The sequence below is a fragment of the Saimiri boliviensis genome, chromosome 5 (assembly GCF_048565385.1).
Source record: "Saimiri boliviensis isolate mSaiBol1 chromosome 5, mSaiBol1.pri, whole genome shotgun sequence".
NCBI lineage: Eukaryota > Metazoa > Chordata > Mammalia > Primates > Cebidae > Saimiri > Saimiri boliviensis.
In genome coordinates, this window is record NC_133453.1 from 9203802 (window position 1) to 9221156 (window position 17355).

The 17355-nt window shown below is 57.7% G+C and overlaps 2 protein-coding genes and 1 pseudogene across 2 annotated transcripts; 1 reads left to right on the forward strand and 2 right to left on the reverse strand.

Moving 5' to 3' along the window:
- Positions 1-406: 406 nt before the first annotated feature.
- LOC141584493 (endothelin-converting enzyme-like 1 pseudogene) lies at positions 407-2033 on the forward strand (annotated as a pseudogene).
- A 3978-nt stretch (positions 2034-6011) lies between these two features.
- On the reverse strand, positions 6012-9481 carry LOC120364286 (alkaline phosphatase, germ cell type). Its single transcript, XM_074398663.1, has 11 exons — positions 9412-9481; positions 9212-9328; positions 8967-9082; positions 8596-8770; positions 8347-8519; positions 7970-8104; positions 7802-7874; positions 7537-7671; positions 7262-7453; positions 6435-6551; positions 6012-6310 (listed from the first exon to the last, which is right to left on the reverse strand). Exons 1-11 carry the CDS (start codon positions 9479-9481, stop codon positions 6012-6014), a joined length of 1602 nt encoding a protein of 533 aa, XP_074254764.1.
- A 3570-nt stretch (positions 9482-13051) lies between these two features.
- LOC120364285 (alkaline phosphatase, germ cell type) lies at positions 13052-16891 on the reverse strand. The gene is made up of 12 exons (XM_074400160.1): positions 16744-16891; positions 15959-16030; positions 15758-15874; positions 15513-15628; positions 15142-15316; positions 14893-15065; positions 14516-14650; positions 14348-14420; positions 14083-14217; positions 13808-13999; positions 13471-13591; positions 13052-13346 (listed from the first exon to the last, which is right to left on the reverse strand). The coding sequence occupies exons 1-12, from the start codon at positions 16889-16891 to the stop codon at positions 13052-13054; spliced, it is 1752 nt and encodes a 583-aa protein (XP_074256261.1).
- Positions 16892-17355: the final 464 nt, after the last annotated feature.

The window sequence follows — 17355 nt, forward strand, 5'->3', positions numbered from 1 at the left end:
CCAGGACGAGGCTGGACGGGTTGCGCGGCGGCCGAGAAGGCGGCGGGCGCTGGGAGACAGCGGATGCCCGCGCATCTCTGCTCAGGCTTAGGGTCCTAGCCGACATGCTAGGGTCGGTCCTGCTCAGGTGGGCACCTGCAGGGTAAACGGTGCCGAATACCTGCAGAGGTCGCCTCCATCGCGGCAGCTGCGCGGAGCCTCCCGGCTTCTTCTGCGTACTGTAGGTTTCGGCTCCCTGGCTGACCTCCCGGGCCCCGGGAACTGCACCGCGCGGCTCCTGGACTCCGGGCTCATTCGAACAGCTCGCGCCCCGCGGGAAGTGAAACTTCACGTTTGGGTTCTGGGGAGAACCTTTGAAGCCAGGAGTGGCTCGGGTCCGGGACAGAGGAGGTGAGTTGGGGGCGGGATGCGGAGCCGGTCTCGGGATCTCCATCAGGGAGGTGCAGGGAGTGGGTTGTGTGTCCGCGACCCTGGGGCGTTGGCGCTGGCCCCTGGGGAAGGGACCGGTGGAGAAAGAGCCAGCGAGCCGGGTTGAAGTCGTCGATCGTGCGCACTTCCGCAAGGACGGAGTTTGGTTCTTTGGCCGCTTTGTGGAGCGTTTGTCTGTGTCCAGCACGGAGAGCTGAAAGTGCCGCATAGGACGCGCCCCTGACCACACAAACTCACTCCAGCCTCTGTGCCTTCCCCACCCCACCCGGCCTTGGCTGGGACAGGTCGTGGACAAGAAAGGCGAAGGGAAGAGGGACGGCCTTTCAGCGAAGGCCCAGTAAGTGTCAGGCCCGGTGCCCGACGCCTCCTGCTTACCATAAGAGCCCTCTCAACCCAGCGACCCGCACGTGTGTGCCGGGAGGGGGACAGGGAAGAAGGCTCCACTGTGTACGCGGGGTCGGTGGCGCCGCCAAGCCTTCCTTGTCCCTGTTATCCGCAGGGAATCAGGCCCGCGGCTGGGGCGTCTGCACCCAGGCCTGCGTGTCTCCTTGCGGTGCCCAGGAGCCCCGTCGGGGTGCGGCGCCTCCTGAGCCTGACTGCTTTTCCAGCAGCTGCGGCTCCGGGGCCATGCGGAGGCCCACGAAGAGGCCGGCGGCCACGCGCATCCCGTAGCCTAGGTGGCCCAGGGCGGCACCTGGGTGGCCTCGGTGCCAGGGAGCCCTCGCATTCGCTGACGGCGCACTACGACGAGTAATAGGAGGTCAAGTACTTAAGCCGCTGAGGCGGCCGACCTCCCTGCCCTCAGGCTTCTTTCGGGGTTCAGCACCACCCAGCCCAGGCCCGGCTGCAGCGCGGGAACCTTCGAAAGGTGTGTCTGTTGTCGGGGCTAGTATTCGCCGCCGGCCTCTGCGCCATCCTGGCGACAATGCTGGCGCTCAAGCACCTGGGCCCGTTCGCGGCGGGCGGCGGCGCCTGTCCCGAGGGTTGCCCGGAGCGCAAGGCCTTCGCGCACGCCGCTCTCTCCTGAACGCTAACCTGGACGCCGGCATCGACCCCTCCTGCCAGGACATCTATTCGTTCGCCTGCGGCTGCTGGCTGCGGCGCCACGAAGACAAGTTCACCTACGGCACCATCGCGGCCAACCGCGAGCAGAACTGGGAGCGCCTGCTGGTGTTGCCCAGCGCTAGGTGAGCACCTTCCTCCGCTGGCGCCTCGACCTGCGCGACATCCAACGACCGAACCCGCTGCCCATGCTGGGGGTCATCGAGGACTGCGGGGGCTGGGACCTGGGCCGCACGCTAAAGCACCTGGGGGTCGCGGCGCGATGGGACCTCAACCGGCTGCTGTAAAAAGTGCCGGGCGTGGACAGCGCCGCCGCGCTCTTGCAGCTAACGGTCCGCCTGGGCGACGGGAACTCTTTGCGCGACGTCTTCCGCGTGCGTGCGCCCCGGCGCCCCCCTCCAGGGGCCACCGACCTGGGGCGCAGGGACCTTGCCCAGGGGTCGCTGCGCGCCGGAGGAGAGTGCAAGAGAGGAGAGGAAGGGAAAGGGAGCGGGGCGGGGGGCGGGAAGCGCACAGCGGCAGAGCGGGGGAGGAAGGCCTAAGTCATTTATTTTCCTGGGGTAATTGCAGTGTTGAGCCGCCGTTTCCCAGACCTCTGTACAAGGCATCTGAGGTCGAGGCGTGAAAGATACTGAGGCACTGTGTGCCTGTTGTTTGTGCGCGAGACTGTAACTCCTTGCCCTGAAAACGGGACAAGGAGTAGAATGTGTGATAAGCGGCGCCGAAAACAGCCTCCTAAGAGGTCTGAGTGCTTTCACAAGGCCATATGTGCCTCATGACTGGACTGCCAAAAGCCATCTGGTGGATGTTTGTACTTTAACAAGCCCTCTCATTGAATACTTGGCTGACGGATTTGGGGGCCACACTCTCTCAGAGGGGCTGCTCCCCGCCCCGCTCAGCTGCAATTGTCTGAGTACTTTATTCTCCGCGTTCACTGCAGCTACAAGCTGTGGTGGTGACCCCCTTGAAATTACCGGTGGAGTAGGTCGACTCATCAACTTTTGTACTAAAAATACCAAAAATTAGCTGGGCGTGGTGGCGCCAGCCTGTAATCCCAGCTACTCAGGAGACAGAGGCGGGAGAATCCCCTGAACCCGGGAAACGAAAGTTGCAGTGAGCCGAGATAGCAGCATTGCGCTCCAGCCAGTGTGACAAGAGCGAAATTCCGTCTCAAAACAAAAACAAAAACAAACTCATGCTAAGGAAAGGGTATATTTTTGAGCAGAAGTTTGAAAATATTTTGACACTTGATTTTGGGGTCAAAAATGTGTTGGACTCATAAACACTCATGCCTACACAGGAAAACGAAGCTTGAGAACAGAATGATCTCATTTCTGAATAATCTGGTTTTTGTTTTGTTTTGGTTTTTTTGAGACGGAGTGTTACTGTTGTCACCAGGCTGGAGTGCAATGGTGCAATCTCAGCTCACTGCAACCTCCACCTCCCGGGTTCTAGTGATTATCTTCTCTCAACCTGTAATCCCAACTAGCTGGGATTATAGGCGCGTGCCACCACACCTGGCTAATTTTCCTATTTTTAGTAGGGATGGGGGTTTCACCATGTTGGCCAGGTTGGCCTCAAACTTGTGACCTCAAGTGATCCGCCTGCTTCGGCCTCCCAGAGGGCTGGGATTACAGGAATGAGCCACCATGCCCAGCCAGAATAATCTGTTTTTAAAACGTCTCCACTTTTAGAATATAGAAGTCCATGGGTCTGAGCGCTCATAAAAACATAAAGATAAACATGCAGCTCCTCCCCATTTGTTAGAAAGAGGAACTTCCTAACCACCCGACAACTGGGAAGATAGAAATATACCAGCTGGATTTTATCAGACCCTTTGCAAATTTGGTGGATGGAATGTAACAATGAGTATGATGATTTAGTAAGGCCAGGTAAAGGTGTCTACCTTCTGATCACTTCCCATATTTTTGTGACAGCCACTAAAACCTAGAATTGGAAAAAAAAAAAAAAAAAGCTGTCCTGAGAGAGCCAGGTCCTTATATATATATTCAGACAGAGTCTTGCTGTGTTGCCCAGGCTGGAGTGCGGTGGCACAATCTTGTTTCACTGCAGCCTCCCCCTCCCTGGGCTCAGTTGTTGTTTTTGTAGAGATGGGGTCTCACTATGTTGCCCAGGCTGTTCTCAAACTCCTGGACTCAAGTCATCTTACCCCGTCTTCCTGCCAAACTTCTGAGATTGCAGGTGATGAGCCACCGTGCCTGGCAAATAGATGTTTTACAATGTTAAATCAATTTTCATAAGCAAGGAAGTATTCAATCATGCAGCAGAGCTTGGCATAATCTTGGCTCATTGCAATCTCTGCCTCCCGGGTTCAAGTGATTCTCCTGCCTCAGCCTCCCAAGTAGCTGGGTGCCCACCACCATGCCTGACTACTTTTTGTAGTTTTAGTAGAGACCATATTTTAGTTTAGAACAATTTTGGTTTCACCATGTTGGCCAGGCTGATCACAAAGTCCTGTCCTCACGTGAGCCTCCCACCATAGTCTCCTGAGTAGCTGGGACCACAGGCATGGGCAACCAGTCTTGGCTAATTTTTGTATTTTTTGTGATAGTGTAAAATTTGCTGGAAAATGTGGTTGATTTTACCTTTAATTCTTTTCAGTTGGGCACGATGGTGCACACCTGTAATCCCAGAACTTTGGGAGGCCAAGTAGGGCAGTTTACCTAAGGTCAGGAATTGGAGATGTGCCTGGCTAACATGGTGAAACCCCGTCTCTACTGAAAATACAAAAACTAGCCAGCTGTGGTGGCATGTGCCTGTAATCCCAGCTACTTGGGAGGCTGAAGCAGGCGAATCACTTGAACCTGGGAGGTGGAGGTTGCAGTGAGCTGAGACCACACCACTGCACTCCAGCCTGGTCAACAGAGTGAGAGTCTGCCTCAAATAAAAATCTTTTCAGTGTTTTCTTGGGACAGGTGCAGTACTCACTAAATATGGCTGTGCTGAGATGAGGGCTCCAGAATGCTTTCGGAGGGAGGTCAGAAACAACCAGAGCCTGCTCCTTCCCCAGCTGTCACTGGGGCCTGCCGTCACCCCCATTCTCCACTCAAGACCAGACCCTTCTCCTGGCAGCAGCCAGTGCGCTCCTTTCCCAGCCAGGCCAGGTCACAGCCCCCTCAAAGACCTCCAACCACACCCCTCCACCCAGACTTCACAACCCCCTCATATCTCCACCCTCTTTGACCCCTCTACCCACCCACTGTTTGATCCATGCATCGGCCTCCCAGAGCACCTGCCGGCACTGCCTCAGGGCCTTTGCACTGCTATGTCGCCTCGCTCAAGCCCCCACTCTGTGCAGGTCTCTTGCTCAACTGTCTGCTGTTCAGCAGCCAGCCCCTCCTGGCCTGCATTATCCACCCCTCCAGACACCGTACCCATAGGCACTCATGATTTTTTTCCTAGGAAGTAGTACTGGCATTACATTCTCTTAACACTTCCATTTATTTATTATTTATTTATTTTGAGATGGAGTCTCACTCTGTTGTCCATTCTGGAGTGCAGTGGCACAACCTCAGCTCACTGCAACATTTGCTGCCTGGATTCAAGCGATTCTCCTGCCTCAGCCTCCCAAGTAGCTGGGACTACAGGCATGTGCCACCACACCTGGCTAATTTTTTGTGTTTTTAGTAGAGATGTGGTTTCACGATGTTATCCAAGAAGGGGTCGATCTCCTGACCTCGTGATCTGCCCACCTCGGCCTCATAAAGTGCTGGGATTACAAACACTTCCTTTTATTATTGCTTTGCCTCCCAGCAGAACGGAGCCCCCAGGGAGGCAGGGGAGTCTTTCTTGTTGAGAAATCTGTGCCCAGTGTCCAGAGACCTTCGGAGGGACCTTGGGCTCTGGGCTGCTGCCCTGCACCCAGATCTTCCCAGGAGCTTCTTGGATCTCAGTTGGGTGCTGAAATGGGCATCTGGGTGTGGAACATCTGAGTAGTTGTGATCTGGGGCCCCTTGGAGGGGGGCAGGGGTGTGGAATTAGCCCAGTGGGGGCAGCCGAGGACTGTGTCAAAATCCCCCTGGGGATCTGCACCCCAGCGGCCTCCTTGACCAGCAGGGTGGCAGGAAGCCACGATTCTCCAGGCATCCGGATGCTCAAAGTCCTCAAGTCCCACAGGTGATTCAAGGACTGAAGCAGAGATCAGCGAGGTGCGGGGTCTGGGTGCTGCTTTTCCTCAGGAAGAGAGCAGAGCCTGCCTTGTACTCACTGAACTGTAGGTGGGGGCTGGATGGCCTGAGCTCCTCCTTTCCTGGGGTGCAGGCAGCTGCAGGACACAATCCGCAGTCCCAGGGGTTGGGGCACAGAGTCCGGGAGCAGCCAAGGGAAATGTTTGGTGTCCGGCTGAGTCCCCAGGGTGCACGGGGAGGTGAAGGTTCCATGGCAAGACATCTGTGTGCGGACTCCAGGGGAGACAGCTCGGAATGGAGGCCGGGCAGGACCACTGGAGGTGGGGAGCAGAACTCCGGGATGGGGAGGCAGGAGCCCCAGGGACAGGGCAGTCAGGGAGCAGTGGCCGCCCCCAGCAGCAACAGGATCCCAGCCAGCAGGGGAAGTGAAATGGAGAAAGCGGCGGGCCCCGGGTGCGCAGCGTCGATGGTGCCGGCAGGGGGCGCCAGGTCGCAGTCCTTGTAGGGCTCCAGGCAGGCGGCGAAGGCCATGACGTGCGCTATGAAGCTCTGCTCCTGCACCCCATGCACCAGGTGCGCCTGCGGGCCGCGCGCGAACACCGCCACGTCCTCGCCTGCGTGGGTCTCTCCGTCCAGGGGCACTGCTGACTGCTGCCGGTACTCGGGGCTCCCTGTAGGAGGGTTGAGTTTCGGTAGGAGGCTTCAGTTCCAGGCCGACGGGAGGAGACCCCTTGCCGCCAGTCCCCCATCCTTGGCGCCCTTGTCACCCTGAAAGGGCCACCCCTTGGCACTCACCGCTCTGGCTCTCGGTAACATCCGGCCGGGCACCGTCCTTGAGCACATAGCCGGGACCGTTTCCATATAGGAGAGCCGTGTAGGCCTTCCCGTCCCGGGCCACGCTGGGGGCCAGCCCTGCAGAGAGAGGGGTCCCGTGGTTGAGCTGAACACAGCTGTGGGAGTGCCTCCCTTGTGTTAGGCACCGCTGCTCTTCGGCTGTTCAGGGGCTTAGTTACTGAGACCCTACAGGGCAAGTGCCAGCATTATGCCTGCTGGATAAAATTAGTTCTAAATTTCTCTTCAAATAATCAGTTCGGTTCTTTGTCCTCCATTTTAAAGTTTAACTTCCTAGTTTTAGTAAACAACCTTTTCCACCAGTTCTAATCAGTAGTTCACATCTGTTCCCCCGGTCATCTGCTCTATCCTGACTCACCCTGGTCACCTGCTTTGACCTGAGTCACCTTTAGTGACCCGTTTTGTAACTGTCATTATGGACAGACTGTTCACCCTGCCACTCTGGCTCCTACTCCTGCTCCTTTTAAAATAGCCAATCCGAATTAGCTTGGACTGTTGCATCAAACCATAGCCAACAGGGAATGCAGTAGGGGCTACCTGCGTCAGGGATAAGAACCCCTTCACCACCTATGATCCTGTGTGCTCAGGATTGCTCCATCTGTGAGACACACCCTTCTATAGAATTGCCTTGCTAAGAAAATTTATATTCGAGTGCTACTTCTTTTGCAGCACCCAAAATTTCCGTATAACACGCCCATTTCATAGAGGAGGAAACGGAGGCTGAGACACATAATTGATGCAGCAGCACCTGCCTCTCTCCCCAGGCCTACCGTAGACGGAGCTCCCTCGCAGGGGGTAGCCACCAAAGGAGAAGACGTGGGAGTGGTCAGCGGTGACGAGGGTCAGCGTGTCCTCCTCACTGGTGAGTTGGCCCGCCCTCTCAATGGTGTCGTCGAACATGATCGTCTCAGTCAGTGCCCGGTAAGCCCTGCTTTCATGATGACCGTGGTCGATGCGGCCGCCTGCAGGAAGGCCAGAGGGGAGTGATGCTTGAAACTGCCCTGCTCCAACCCCCGACTCCCACTCCCCAGGCGCCATCACACACCCTCGACAAAGAGGAAGAATCCTCGGGGATTCCTGCTCAGCAGCCGTAGGGCGGCCTCCATCATCTCCATCAGGGAGGGGTCTCGTGTGGAGTCTCGGTGGATCTCATATTTCATGTCTCCGGGCTCAAAGAGACCTGTGGGACAAGGGGTCCCGTGGTGACTGTCAGGCTGGGGGTGGGAGGGTGCTGGCAGACCTGCACACAGGCTCGGAAGATGCCATCTGAGGCCATACGAGGGTTGCCAGGGCAGGAAGGGGGTCATTACCCATGAGGTGGGTCACAGACGGGTCCAGGGAAGCCTGCATGAGCTCAGTGCGGTTCCACACGTACCGGGCGCCCTGCAGGGACACAGCCAGGCCTCAGCCCACAGCCCCGAGCCCCACGCCCCTGCACTCCCCCTGCTGTGCCCCCCACACCCACCAGCCCCCATCACCTGGTGCTTCCCCAGCCATTCCTGCACAAGGTTCTTCCCGTCCAGCCTGGTCCCATTCTGGCTGTAGTCACGTGGGTACTCAGGGTCTGGGGTCCCCATGGGAAACATGTATTTTCGGCCTCCACCAAGGATCACCTGGGGACAGAGATGGGACAGGTGGGTTTGGGGTCGGGCTAGCCCCGTGCCTCCTCCTCATGCACAGCCCCTGGCTCTTCTCCCTAGGGCTTTGGGAAGGGCCCAGCCTGAACTACACCTTCTGCCCCCCCAATCCCACCTCCAGACCCTGCTGGCCCCATCAGGCTGTTGGTTGCCTGGCTCTCAGCTGGTGTCCCCTGCTACTGTCTTCCCAGCCCCAGCCCTTGGCCTTGGGGTCTCACGTCAATGTCCATGTTGGAGATGAGCTGCGTGGCGATGTCCTGGCAGCCCTCCCGGCGGGCGGAGAAAGGCATGTTGGAGTCCGAGTACCAGTTGCGGTTCACCGTGTGCGCGTAGGTACCGGCTGGGGAGGCGTGCTGCACCCGTGTGGTGGTCACCACTCCCACTGACATCCCTGAGGGGGACAGAGGTCAGGGTATGCGACAGAGGTCTGTGACCCGGCCCTGACCCCGCAGCGGGCCCCAGCTCACCTGCCTTCTTGGCCCGGTTCATCACGGAGACGACCTCGTTGCCGCGGGTCGTGTTGCACTGGTTAAAGCGGGCCGCTGCGCTCAAGCCGATGGTCTGGAAGTTGCCCTTGACCCCGCACAGGTAGGCCGTGGCTGTGGCTGCGCTGTCTGGCACATGCTTGTCTACGCTGTATGTCTGGGGACAGAGACACTCTGGGCTCTTCTCTGGGGCAGACACCCAGACCCAGACCATGATCTCTGTCCTCTGGGATTGCAGCCGCCTCCAGCTCTTACTCCAGCCCCAGCAGCTTAGGGTCCCTGCCTCCTCCCGCCCTCCATAGCCAGGATTCCTCTTCTCTGCTTGGAGGACTCCGAGGTGGCCCAGCCCTCACCTTGGACAGAGCCACGTATGGGAAGCGGTCCATGGCCAGGGGCGTCTCTGGCCCCAGTTTGCCCTTCTTCTGCCCCTTTAGGATCCTGGCGGCTGTCACCGTAGACACTCCCATCCCTGAGGGAGCAGAAATGTGTGAGGCTTGGGCCCCAGGGCTGTCCCGGAAGCCCCGACGGTCCGGGTGCCAGGGCTGCGAGGGCTGCGAGGGCTGCGAGGGCTGCGGGCCGGACAGCCTTGCTCACTCACCGTCGCCCAGGAAGAGGATGAGGTTCTTGGCGGCTGTCCGTGCGGGCTGCAGCTTCTTGGCGGCATCCAGGGCCTTGGCTGCCTGACGGTTCCAGAAGGCCGGGTTCTCCTCCTCAACTGGCCAGGGGGAGAGCAAAGATCAGGTCAGCCTGGGCTGGGGGGCTCCCTGTGTGTAGGGGCAGCGGGGGGAGCCTCATTACCTGGGATGATGCCCAGGGAGAGCTGTAGCCTCAGGCCCAGCAGCAACAGCAGCACCCAGGGTCCCTGCATGTCTGGGGATAGCAGGAGAGCGGTGAGGCGGGAATACCAGGTATGGAGTAGGAGCTGCACTCCAGGCCGCCTGGGTTTAAATCCAGGAGAACTGTCCCGGGCCCTCCCCTTGTTGCCACCTTGACCCCGCCCAGCCTCTTAATTGAAGCCACACTGTCTCAAGGGAGTGGCAGGGCGTGGCTGGGCTGGGCTGGGGTCCTGAAACAGGTGGCTCAAGGTGGGACCAGGTGTCCCCGAGGGAAGGGTGGGTGTTGGGTGCAGATGCCATCTGGGTGAGTGTGGTGTTCCTCCTGCAGCCAGGAGCCGGTCCCCCGACCCCTGCTCATTGTCTTGTGTGGAACAAGACACCCTGTCACTAGCTCATTCACCCATTGATTTCTGTATTTCCTGGGAGCTGGGGCCAGGCTCTGTTCTGGTGCCGAGAGGAGGGGAAGCTGGAGGCACACAGCCCGCGCCAGGGCCTGGGTTTAGCGTCCTGATGCCAAAAGCCTGGGCCATGTGGGAAGGGAGCACGTGGGGGCCTTGCTGCCCTGGCACCCCCTTGCTCCGTCATCTGTCCCTAGCCTGGATAGGTGGGGCTGGCAGGAATCTGGGCCCAGAGCTCCAGGGCTGTGAGCCCCTGCGGGTCCAATGGTGACAACACTGAGCGGGGCCACGCCAGTCTCACCCATTGCTCACATGTTGTGTGTGATTGTGTGTTTGTGGGTGCACTCGCACTGATGTTTGGATGATGCAGGTGGGGTAGAGTCCAGCACCCTGGGCCAGCCAGGCCTGGGCTGCGTCTTCCAGAGCAGCTTGTGCACTTGACGTTAACCCCTGTTCCCTTGCACAGGTAGATGGAGCCTGGGGCGAGTCTGTTTTCCATGGGCCCTGGGCACACCCAGAACTGTAGCCTCTCACATGGGGCTCTGATGTTTTCATATCCTCAGGCTGACTTAAAAGTATTTCTCCAGTTCACATATCCCCCCCATCACTTTTTTTCTTTCTGGTTTTTATTACTAATTTATGTTTTTGAGACAGGGTCTGGCTGGAGTGCAGCGGTGCAGTCAGGACACACCTCCCGGGCTCAAGCGATCCTCCCACATCAGCCTCCCATGTATCTACGTTACACGCAGCTCATTTTTTTTTTTTTTTTTTTTTTTTTTTTTTTTTGAGACGGAGTTTCGCTCTTGTTACCCAGGCTGGAGTGCAATGGCGCGATCTCGGCTCACCGCAACCTCCGCCTCCTGGGCTCAGGCAATTCTCCTGCCTCAGCCTCCTGAGTAGCTGGGATTACAGGCACGTGCCACCATGCCCAGCTAATTTTTTGCACTTTTTAGTAGGGACGGGGTTTCACCATGTTGACCAGGATGGTCTCGATCTCTCGACCTCGTGATCCACCCGCCTCGGCCTCCCAAAGTGCTGGGATTACAGGCTTGAGCCACCGTGCCCGGCCTCACGCAGCTCATTTTTAATGTTTTTGAGAGGCAGGATCTCCCTGTGGCACCCATGCTGGTCTTGAAGTCCTGGGTTCAAGTGATCCTCCAGCACTGCTAGGATTGCAGACTTGAGCCACCAATCTGGGCCCACATTCAGGAGAAGTGTGTCTGGAGAGGAAGCAGAGTGCTCGAGGGTGGGCAAAACAGAGCTGTGTCCTCGTGGAGGGCACAATCTAGCGGAAGAGGAATGTCTTGAGAGATGTACAAAGCACCGACCATCAAATTGTGGGGAGTTTCTGGACTAGGACAAGGGCTAGGAAGGCCCTTTCTAGAAAGTGTGGTTGGAGCTGAGAATGAGGAATTACTAGGAGTTAGGCTGATGAAGGAGGTGAGGTGGCGACGGGAGGAGAAAAGGTCTGTCTCTGTCTGAGATCACCCTGTGTTAGGGCAGTGGCTGACCCTTTTCTGGGATCACCCAAGGTGGGATAGTGGGTGGATGAGACTCACGGACTGTGAAGACTAGGGGATTTTGAATCCTGCCTCTGCTGTGTCCTGCTGTGTGGCCTTGGGCAATCTACTTGTGTCTTTGTTGCTTCTCATAAGAAAGGAGGGTGGTGAGAGAGATTCAAGTTGAAGGGAGACAAAGTTTTAAAATGTTGGCTTTGGCTGCTGTATGGAGATTGGATTAGAAATCAGGGTGTAAGGAAAAGGGAGGTATTTGCGTTTCTGGTGAGAATCAAGGTGGCTGGAGCCAGGGTTTGGTGCTATAGGTGGGAAAGAATAGAAAGTGATCCTTTTTTTTTTTTTTTTTGAGGTGGAGTCTCAGTCTGTCACCCAGGCTGGAGTGCAGTGACATGATCTCGGCTCACAGCAACCTCTGTTTCCGGGTTCAATTGATTCTCCTGCCTCAGCCTCCCGAGCACCTGGGATTACAGGCATGAGTCACTGTGCCTGGCTAATTTTCATAATTTCAGTAGAGATTGGGTTTCACCATCATGGTCAAGCTGGTCTCGAACTCCTAGACTCAAGTGATCTGACTGCCTTGGCTTCTCAAAGTGCTGGCATTATGGGTGTGATCAGAAGTGATAATTAACTGCACTTGGTCTGTGAGGGCGTGGTCAGGGTTACTCCCAGGTTTCTGGCTTCTGTTATTCTAAGTAAAACAGAAGAATGGCTGAACTTCATTAACATGTTTTCCATTTGTTGTGGTCATGCAAAGAATATTTTCCATCTATTCCATTTAAAGACTAATGACAAAAGTAAGTCCTTATTTGTTCTGCAGGGATAACTCTTTTGACAAAAAGACTTACTAAGACATTGAAAGCCTGTCTCCCCTCTTTCTCCCTAGAGGTAATGACTATCCTGTATTTTGGTTAATTTTGCCTTTGTTGTTGATTGTTTTATCATATAGGCATATTTTTCTAAATAACATAATGATTGGTTTTGTGTGGTTTTCCACTTCATGTTTATTCTGTTTGGGGTTCATTGATCATTTTTATTTATTTTATTTTATTTTAAACTATTTTTACTTTTTAATTTTTTACATTTCAGATGTTACCATTATAAACTTTTTTATCCAAGGGTTTATTCTGGCCTGTTATTTATTTATTTATTTATTATTTTTATTTTTAAACAAGTTTTTTTGTTTGTTTGTTTGAAACAGAGTTTTGGTCTCCTTGCCCAGGCTGGAACACGGTGACCCAGTCTCGGCTCACTGCAACCTCTGCCTCCCAGGTTCATGTGATTCTCCTGCTTCAGCCTCCTAAGTAGCTGGAATTACAGGCATGTGCCACCAGGCCCAGCTAATTTTGTATTTCTTGTAGACACGGAGTTTCACCATGTTGGTCTGGATGGTCTTGAACTCCCAACCTCAGGCGATCTGCACATCTCAGCCCTCCTTTCCTGGGGTGCAGGCAGCCGCAGGACACAATCCGAAGTCCCAGGGGTTGGGGCACGGAGTCCGGGAGCAGCCAAGGGGCAGGTTTGGTGTCGGGCTGAGTCCCCAGGGTGCACGGGGAGGTGAAGGTTCCATGGCAAGACATCTGTGTGCGGACTCCAGGGGAGACAGCTCGGAATGGAGGCCGGGCAGGACCACTGGAGGTGGGGAGCAGAACTCCGGGATGGGGAGGCAGGAGCCCCAGGGACAGGGCAGTCAGGGAGCAGTGGCCGCCCCCAGCAGCAACAGGATCCCAGCCAGCAGGGGAAGTGAAATGGAGAAAGCGGCGGGCCCCGGGTGCGCAGCGTCGGTGGTGCCGGCAGGGGGCGCCAGGTCACAGTCCTTGTAGGGCTCCAGGCAGGCGGCAAAGGCCATGACGTGCGCTATGAAGCTCTGCTCCTGCACCCCATGCACCAGGTGCGCCTGCGGGCCGCGCGCGAACACCGCCACGTCCTCGCCTGCGTGGGTCTCTTCGTCCAGGGGCACTGCTGACTGCTGCTGGTACTCGGGGCTCCCTGTAGGAGGGTTGAGTTTCGGTAGGAGGCTTCAGTTCCAGGCAGACGGGAGGAGACCCCTTGCCGCCAGTCCCCCATCCTTGGCACCCTTGTCACCCTGAAAGGACCACCCCTTGGCACTCACCGCTCTGGCTCTCAGTGACATCCGGCCGGGCACCGTCCTTGAGCACATAGCCGGGACCGTTTCCATATAGGAGAGCCGTGTAGGCCTTCCCGTCCTGGGCCTCACCGGGGGCCACCCCTGCAGAGAGAGGGGTCCCGTGGTTGAGCTGAACACAGCTGTGGGAGTGCCTGCTATGTTCTAGGCACCGCCACCTTTTTCTGGCCCGGAGCTTAGTCCTTGAGACCCTACAGGGCAGGTGCCAGCATTGCCTCTATTTGACAGAGGAGGAAACTGAGGCTCAGATTTCACCCACATAATTTATGAGGCAGTACCTGCCTCTCTCCCCAGGCCTACCGTAGACGGAGCTCCCTCGCAGGGGGTAGCCACCAAAGGAGAAGACGTGGGAGTGGTCAGCGGTGACGAGGGTCAGCGTGTCGTCCTCGCTGGTGAGTTGGCCCGCCCTCTCAATGGTGTCGTCGAACATGATCGTCTCAGTTAGTGCCCGGTAAGCCCTGCTTTCATGATGACCGTGGTCGATGCGGCCGCCTGCAGGAAGGCCAGAGGGGGGTGATGCTTGAAACTGCCCTGCTCCAACCCCCGACTCCCACTCCCCAGGCGCCATCACACACCCTCGACAAAGAGGAAGAATCCTCGGGGGTTCCTGCTCAGCAGGCGTAGGGCGGCCTCCGTCATCTCCATCAGGGAGGGGTCTCGTGTGGAGTCTCGGTGGATCTCATATTTCATGTCTCCGGGCTCAAAGAGACCTGTGGGACAAGGGGTCCCGTGGTGACTGTCAGGCTGGGGGTGGGAGGGTGCTGGCAGACCTGCACACAGGCTCGGAAGATGCCATCTGAGGCCATACGAGGGTTGCCAGGGCAGGAAGGGGGTCATTACCCATGAGGTGGGTCACAGACGGGTCCAGGGAAGCCTGCATGAGCTCAGTGCGGTTCCACACGTACCGGGTGCCCTGCAGGGACACAGCCAGGCCTCAGCCCACAGCCCCGAGCCCCACGCCCCTGCACTCCCCCTGCTGTGCCCCCCACACCCACCAGCCCCCATCACCTGGTGCTTCCCCAGCCATTCCTGCACAAGGTTCTTCCCATCCAGCCTGGTCCCATTCTGGCTGTAGTCACGTGGGTACTCAGGGTCTGGGGTCCCCATGGGAAACATGTACTTTCGGCCTCCACCAAGGATCACCTGGGGACAGAGAATGGGACAGGTGGGTTTGGGGTCGGGCTAGCCCCGTGCCCCCTCCTCATGCCCAGCCCCTGGCTCTCCTCCCCAGGCCTGTGGAAAGGGTCTGGCCCGGCTGCACCTTCTGCCCCCCCAATCCCACCTCAAGAACCTGCTGGCCCCATCAGGCTTTTGGTTGCCTGGGTCTCAGCTGGTGTCCCCTGCTACTGCCTTCCCAGCCCCAGCCCTTGGCCTTGGGGTCTCACGTCAATGTCCATGTTGGAGATGAGCTGCGTGGCGATGTCCTGGCAGCCCTCCCGGCGGGCGGAGAAAGGCATGTTGGAGTCCGAGTACCAGTTACGGTTCACCGTGTGCGCGTAGGTACCGGCTGGGGAGGCGTGCTGCACCCGTGTGGTGGTCACCACTCCCACTGACTTCCCTGAGGGGGACAGAGGTCAGGGTATGCGACAGAGGTCTGTGACCCGGCCCTGACCCCGCAGCGGGCCCCAGCTCACCTGCCTTCTTGGCCCGGTTCATCACGGAGACGACCTCGTTGCCGCGGGTCGTGTTGCACTGGTTAAAGCGGGCCGCTGCGCTCAAGCCGATGGTCTGGAAGTTGCCCTTGACCCCGCACAGGTAGGCCGTGGCTGTGGCTGCGCTGTCTGGCACATGCTTGTCTACGCTGTATGTCTGGGGACAGAGACACTCTGGGCTCTTCTCTGGGGCGGACACCCAGACCCAGACCATGATCTCTGTCCTCTGGGATTGCAGCCGCCTCCAGCTCTTACTCCAGCCCCAGCAGCTTAGGGTCCCTCCCTCCTCCCGCCCTCCATAGCCAGGATTCCTCTTCTCTGCTTGGAGGACTCCGAGGTGGCCCAGCCCTCACCTTGGACAGAGCCACGTATGGGAAGCGGTCCATGGCCAGGGGCGTCTCTGGCCCCAGTTTGCCCTTCTTCTGCCCCTTTAGGATCCTGGCGGCTGTCACCGTAGACACTCCCATCCCTGAGGGAGCAGAAATGTGTGAGGCTTGGGCCCCAGGGCTGTCCTGGAAGCCCCGACGGTCCGGGTGCCAGGGCTGCGAGGGCTGCGAGGGCTGCGAGGGCTGCGGGCCGGACAGCCTTGCTCACTCACCGTCGCCTAGGAAGAGGATGAGGTTCTTGGCGGCTGTCCGTGCGGGCTGCAGCTTCTTGGCGGCATCCAGGGCCTTGGCTGCCTGACGGTTCCAGAAGGCCGGGTTCTCCTCCTCAACTGGCCAGGGGGAGAGCAAAGATCAGGTCAGCCTGGGCTGGGGGGGCTCCCTGTGTGTAGGGGCAGCGGGGGGAGCCTCATTACCTGGGATGATGCCCAGGGAGAGCTGTAGCCTCAGGCCCAGCAGCAACAGCAGCACCCAGGGTCCCTGCATGTCTGGGGATAGCAGGAGAGCGGTGAGGCGGGAATACCGGGTATGGAGTAGGAGCTGCACTCCAGGCCGCCTGGGTTTAAATCCAGGAGAACTGTCCCGGGCCCTCCCCTTGTTGCCACCTTGACCCCACCCAACCTCTTAATTGAAGCCACACTGTCTCAAGGGAGTGGCAGGGCGTGGCTGGGCTGGGCTGGGGTCCTGAAACAGGTGGCTCAAGGTGGGACCAGGCGTCCCTGAGGGAAGGGTGGGTGTTGGGTGCAGATGCCATCTGGGTGAGTGTGGTGTTCCTCCTGCAGCCAGGAGCCCGTCCCCCACCCCTGCTCATTGTCTTGTGTGGAACAAGACACCCTGTCACTCGCTCATTCACCCATTAATTTCTGTATTTCCTGGGAGCTGGGGCCAGGCTCTGTTCTGGTGCCGAGAGGAGGGGAAGCTGGAGGCACACAGCCCGCGCCAGGGCCTGGGTTTAGCGTCCTGATGACAAAAGCCTGGGCCATGTGGGAAGGGAGCACGTGGGGGCCTTGCTGCCCTGGCACCCCCTTGCTCCGTCATCTGTCCCTAGCCTGGATAGGTGGGGCTGGCAGAAATCTGGGCCCAGAGCTCCAGGGCTGTGAGCCCCTGTGGGTCAATGGTGATAACACTGAGCGGGGCCAGGCCAGTCTCGCCCATTGCTCACATGTTGTGTGTGATTGTGTGTTTGTGGGTGCACTCGCACTGATGTTTGGATGATGCAGGTGGGGTAGAGTCCAGCGCCCTGGGCCAGCCAGGCCTGGGCTGCGTCTTCCATAGCAACTTGTGCACTTGACGTTGACCCCTGTTCCCTTGCACAGGTAGATGGAGCCTGGGGCGAGTCTGTTTTCCATGGGCCCTGGGCACACCCAGAGCTGTAGCCTCTCACATGGGGCTCTGATGTTTTCATAGCCTCAGGCTGACTTAGAAAGTATTTCTCCAGTTCACATATCCCCCCATCACTTTTTTTCTTTCTGGTTTTTATTACTAATTTATGTTTTTGAGACAGGGTCTGGCTGGAGTGCAGCGGTGCAGTCACGACACACCTCCCGGGCTCAAGCGATCCTCCCACATCAGCCTCCCATGTATCTACGTTACACGCAGCTCATTTTTAATGTTTTTGAGAGGCAGGATCTCCCTGTGGTACCCATGCTGGTCTTGAAGTCCTGGGTTCAAGTGATCCTCCAGCACTGCTAGGATTGCAGACTTGAGCCACCAATCTGGGCCCACATTCAGGAGAAATGTGTCTGGAGAGGAAGCAGAGTGCTGGTGGGTGGGCAAAACAGAGCTGTGTCCTCGTGGAGGGCACAATCTAGCA

What these genes read in the sequence shown, in the direction of transcription:
- LOC120364286 (XM_074398663.1), bottom strand. Translation starts at nt 9,481, where the DNA reads ATGCAGGGACCCTGGGTGCTGCTGTTGCTGCTGGGCCTGAGGCTACAG. An exon ending in TCTCCAACATGGACATTGAC is followed by an intron (nt 8,105 to 8,346) that starts GTGAGACCCCAA and finishes CTCTGTCCCCAG; the next exon opens with GTGATCCTTGGTGGAGGCCG. An exon ending in AATGGCTGGGGAAGCACCAG is followed by an intron (nt 7,875 to 7,969) that starts GTGATGGGGGCT and finishes GTGTCCCTGCAG; the next exon opens with GGCGCCCGGTACGTGTGGAA.
- LOC120364285 (XM_074400160.1), bottom strand. Translation starts at nt 16,891, where the DNA reads ATGGAAAACAGACTCGCCCCAGGCTCCATCTACCTGTGCAAGGGAACA. An exon ending in CCTGCATCATCCAAACATCA is followed by an intron (nt 16,031 to 16,743) that starts GTGCGAGTGCAC and finishes TGCTATCCCCAG; the next exon opens with ACATGCAGGGACCCTGGGTG. An exon ending in ACTGAGAGCCAGAGCGGTGA is followed by an intron (nt 13,347 to 13,470) that starts GTGCCAAGGGGT and finishes TCCTACAGGGAG; the next exon opens with CCCCGAGTACCAGCAGCAGT.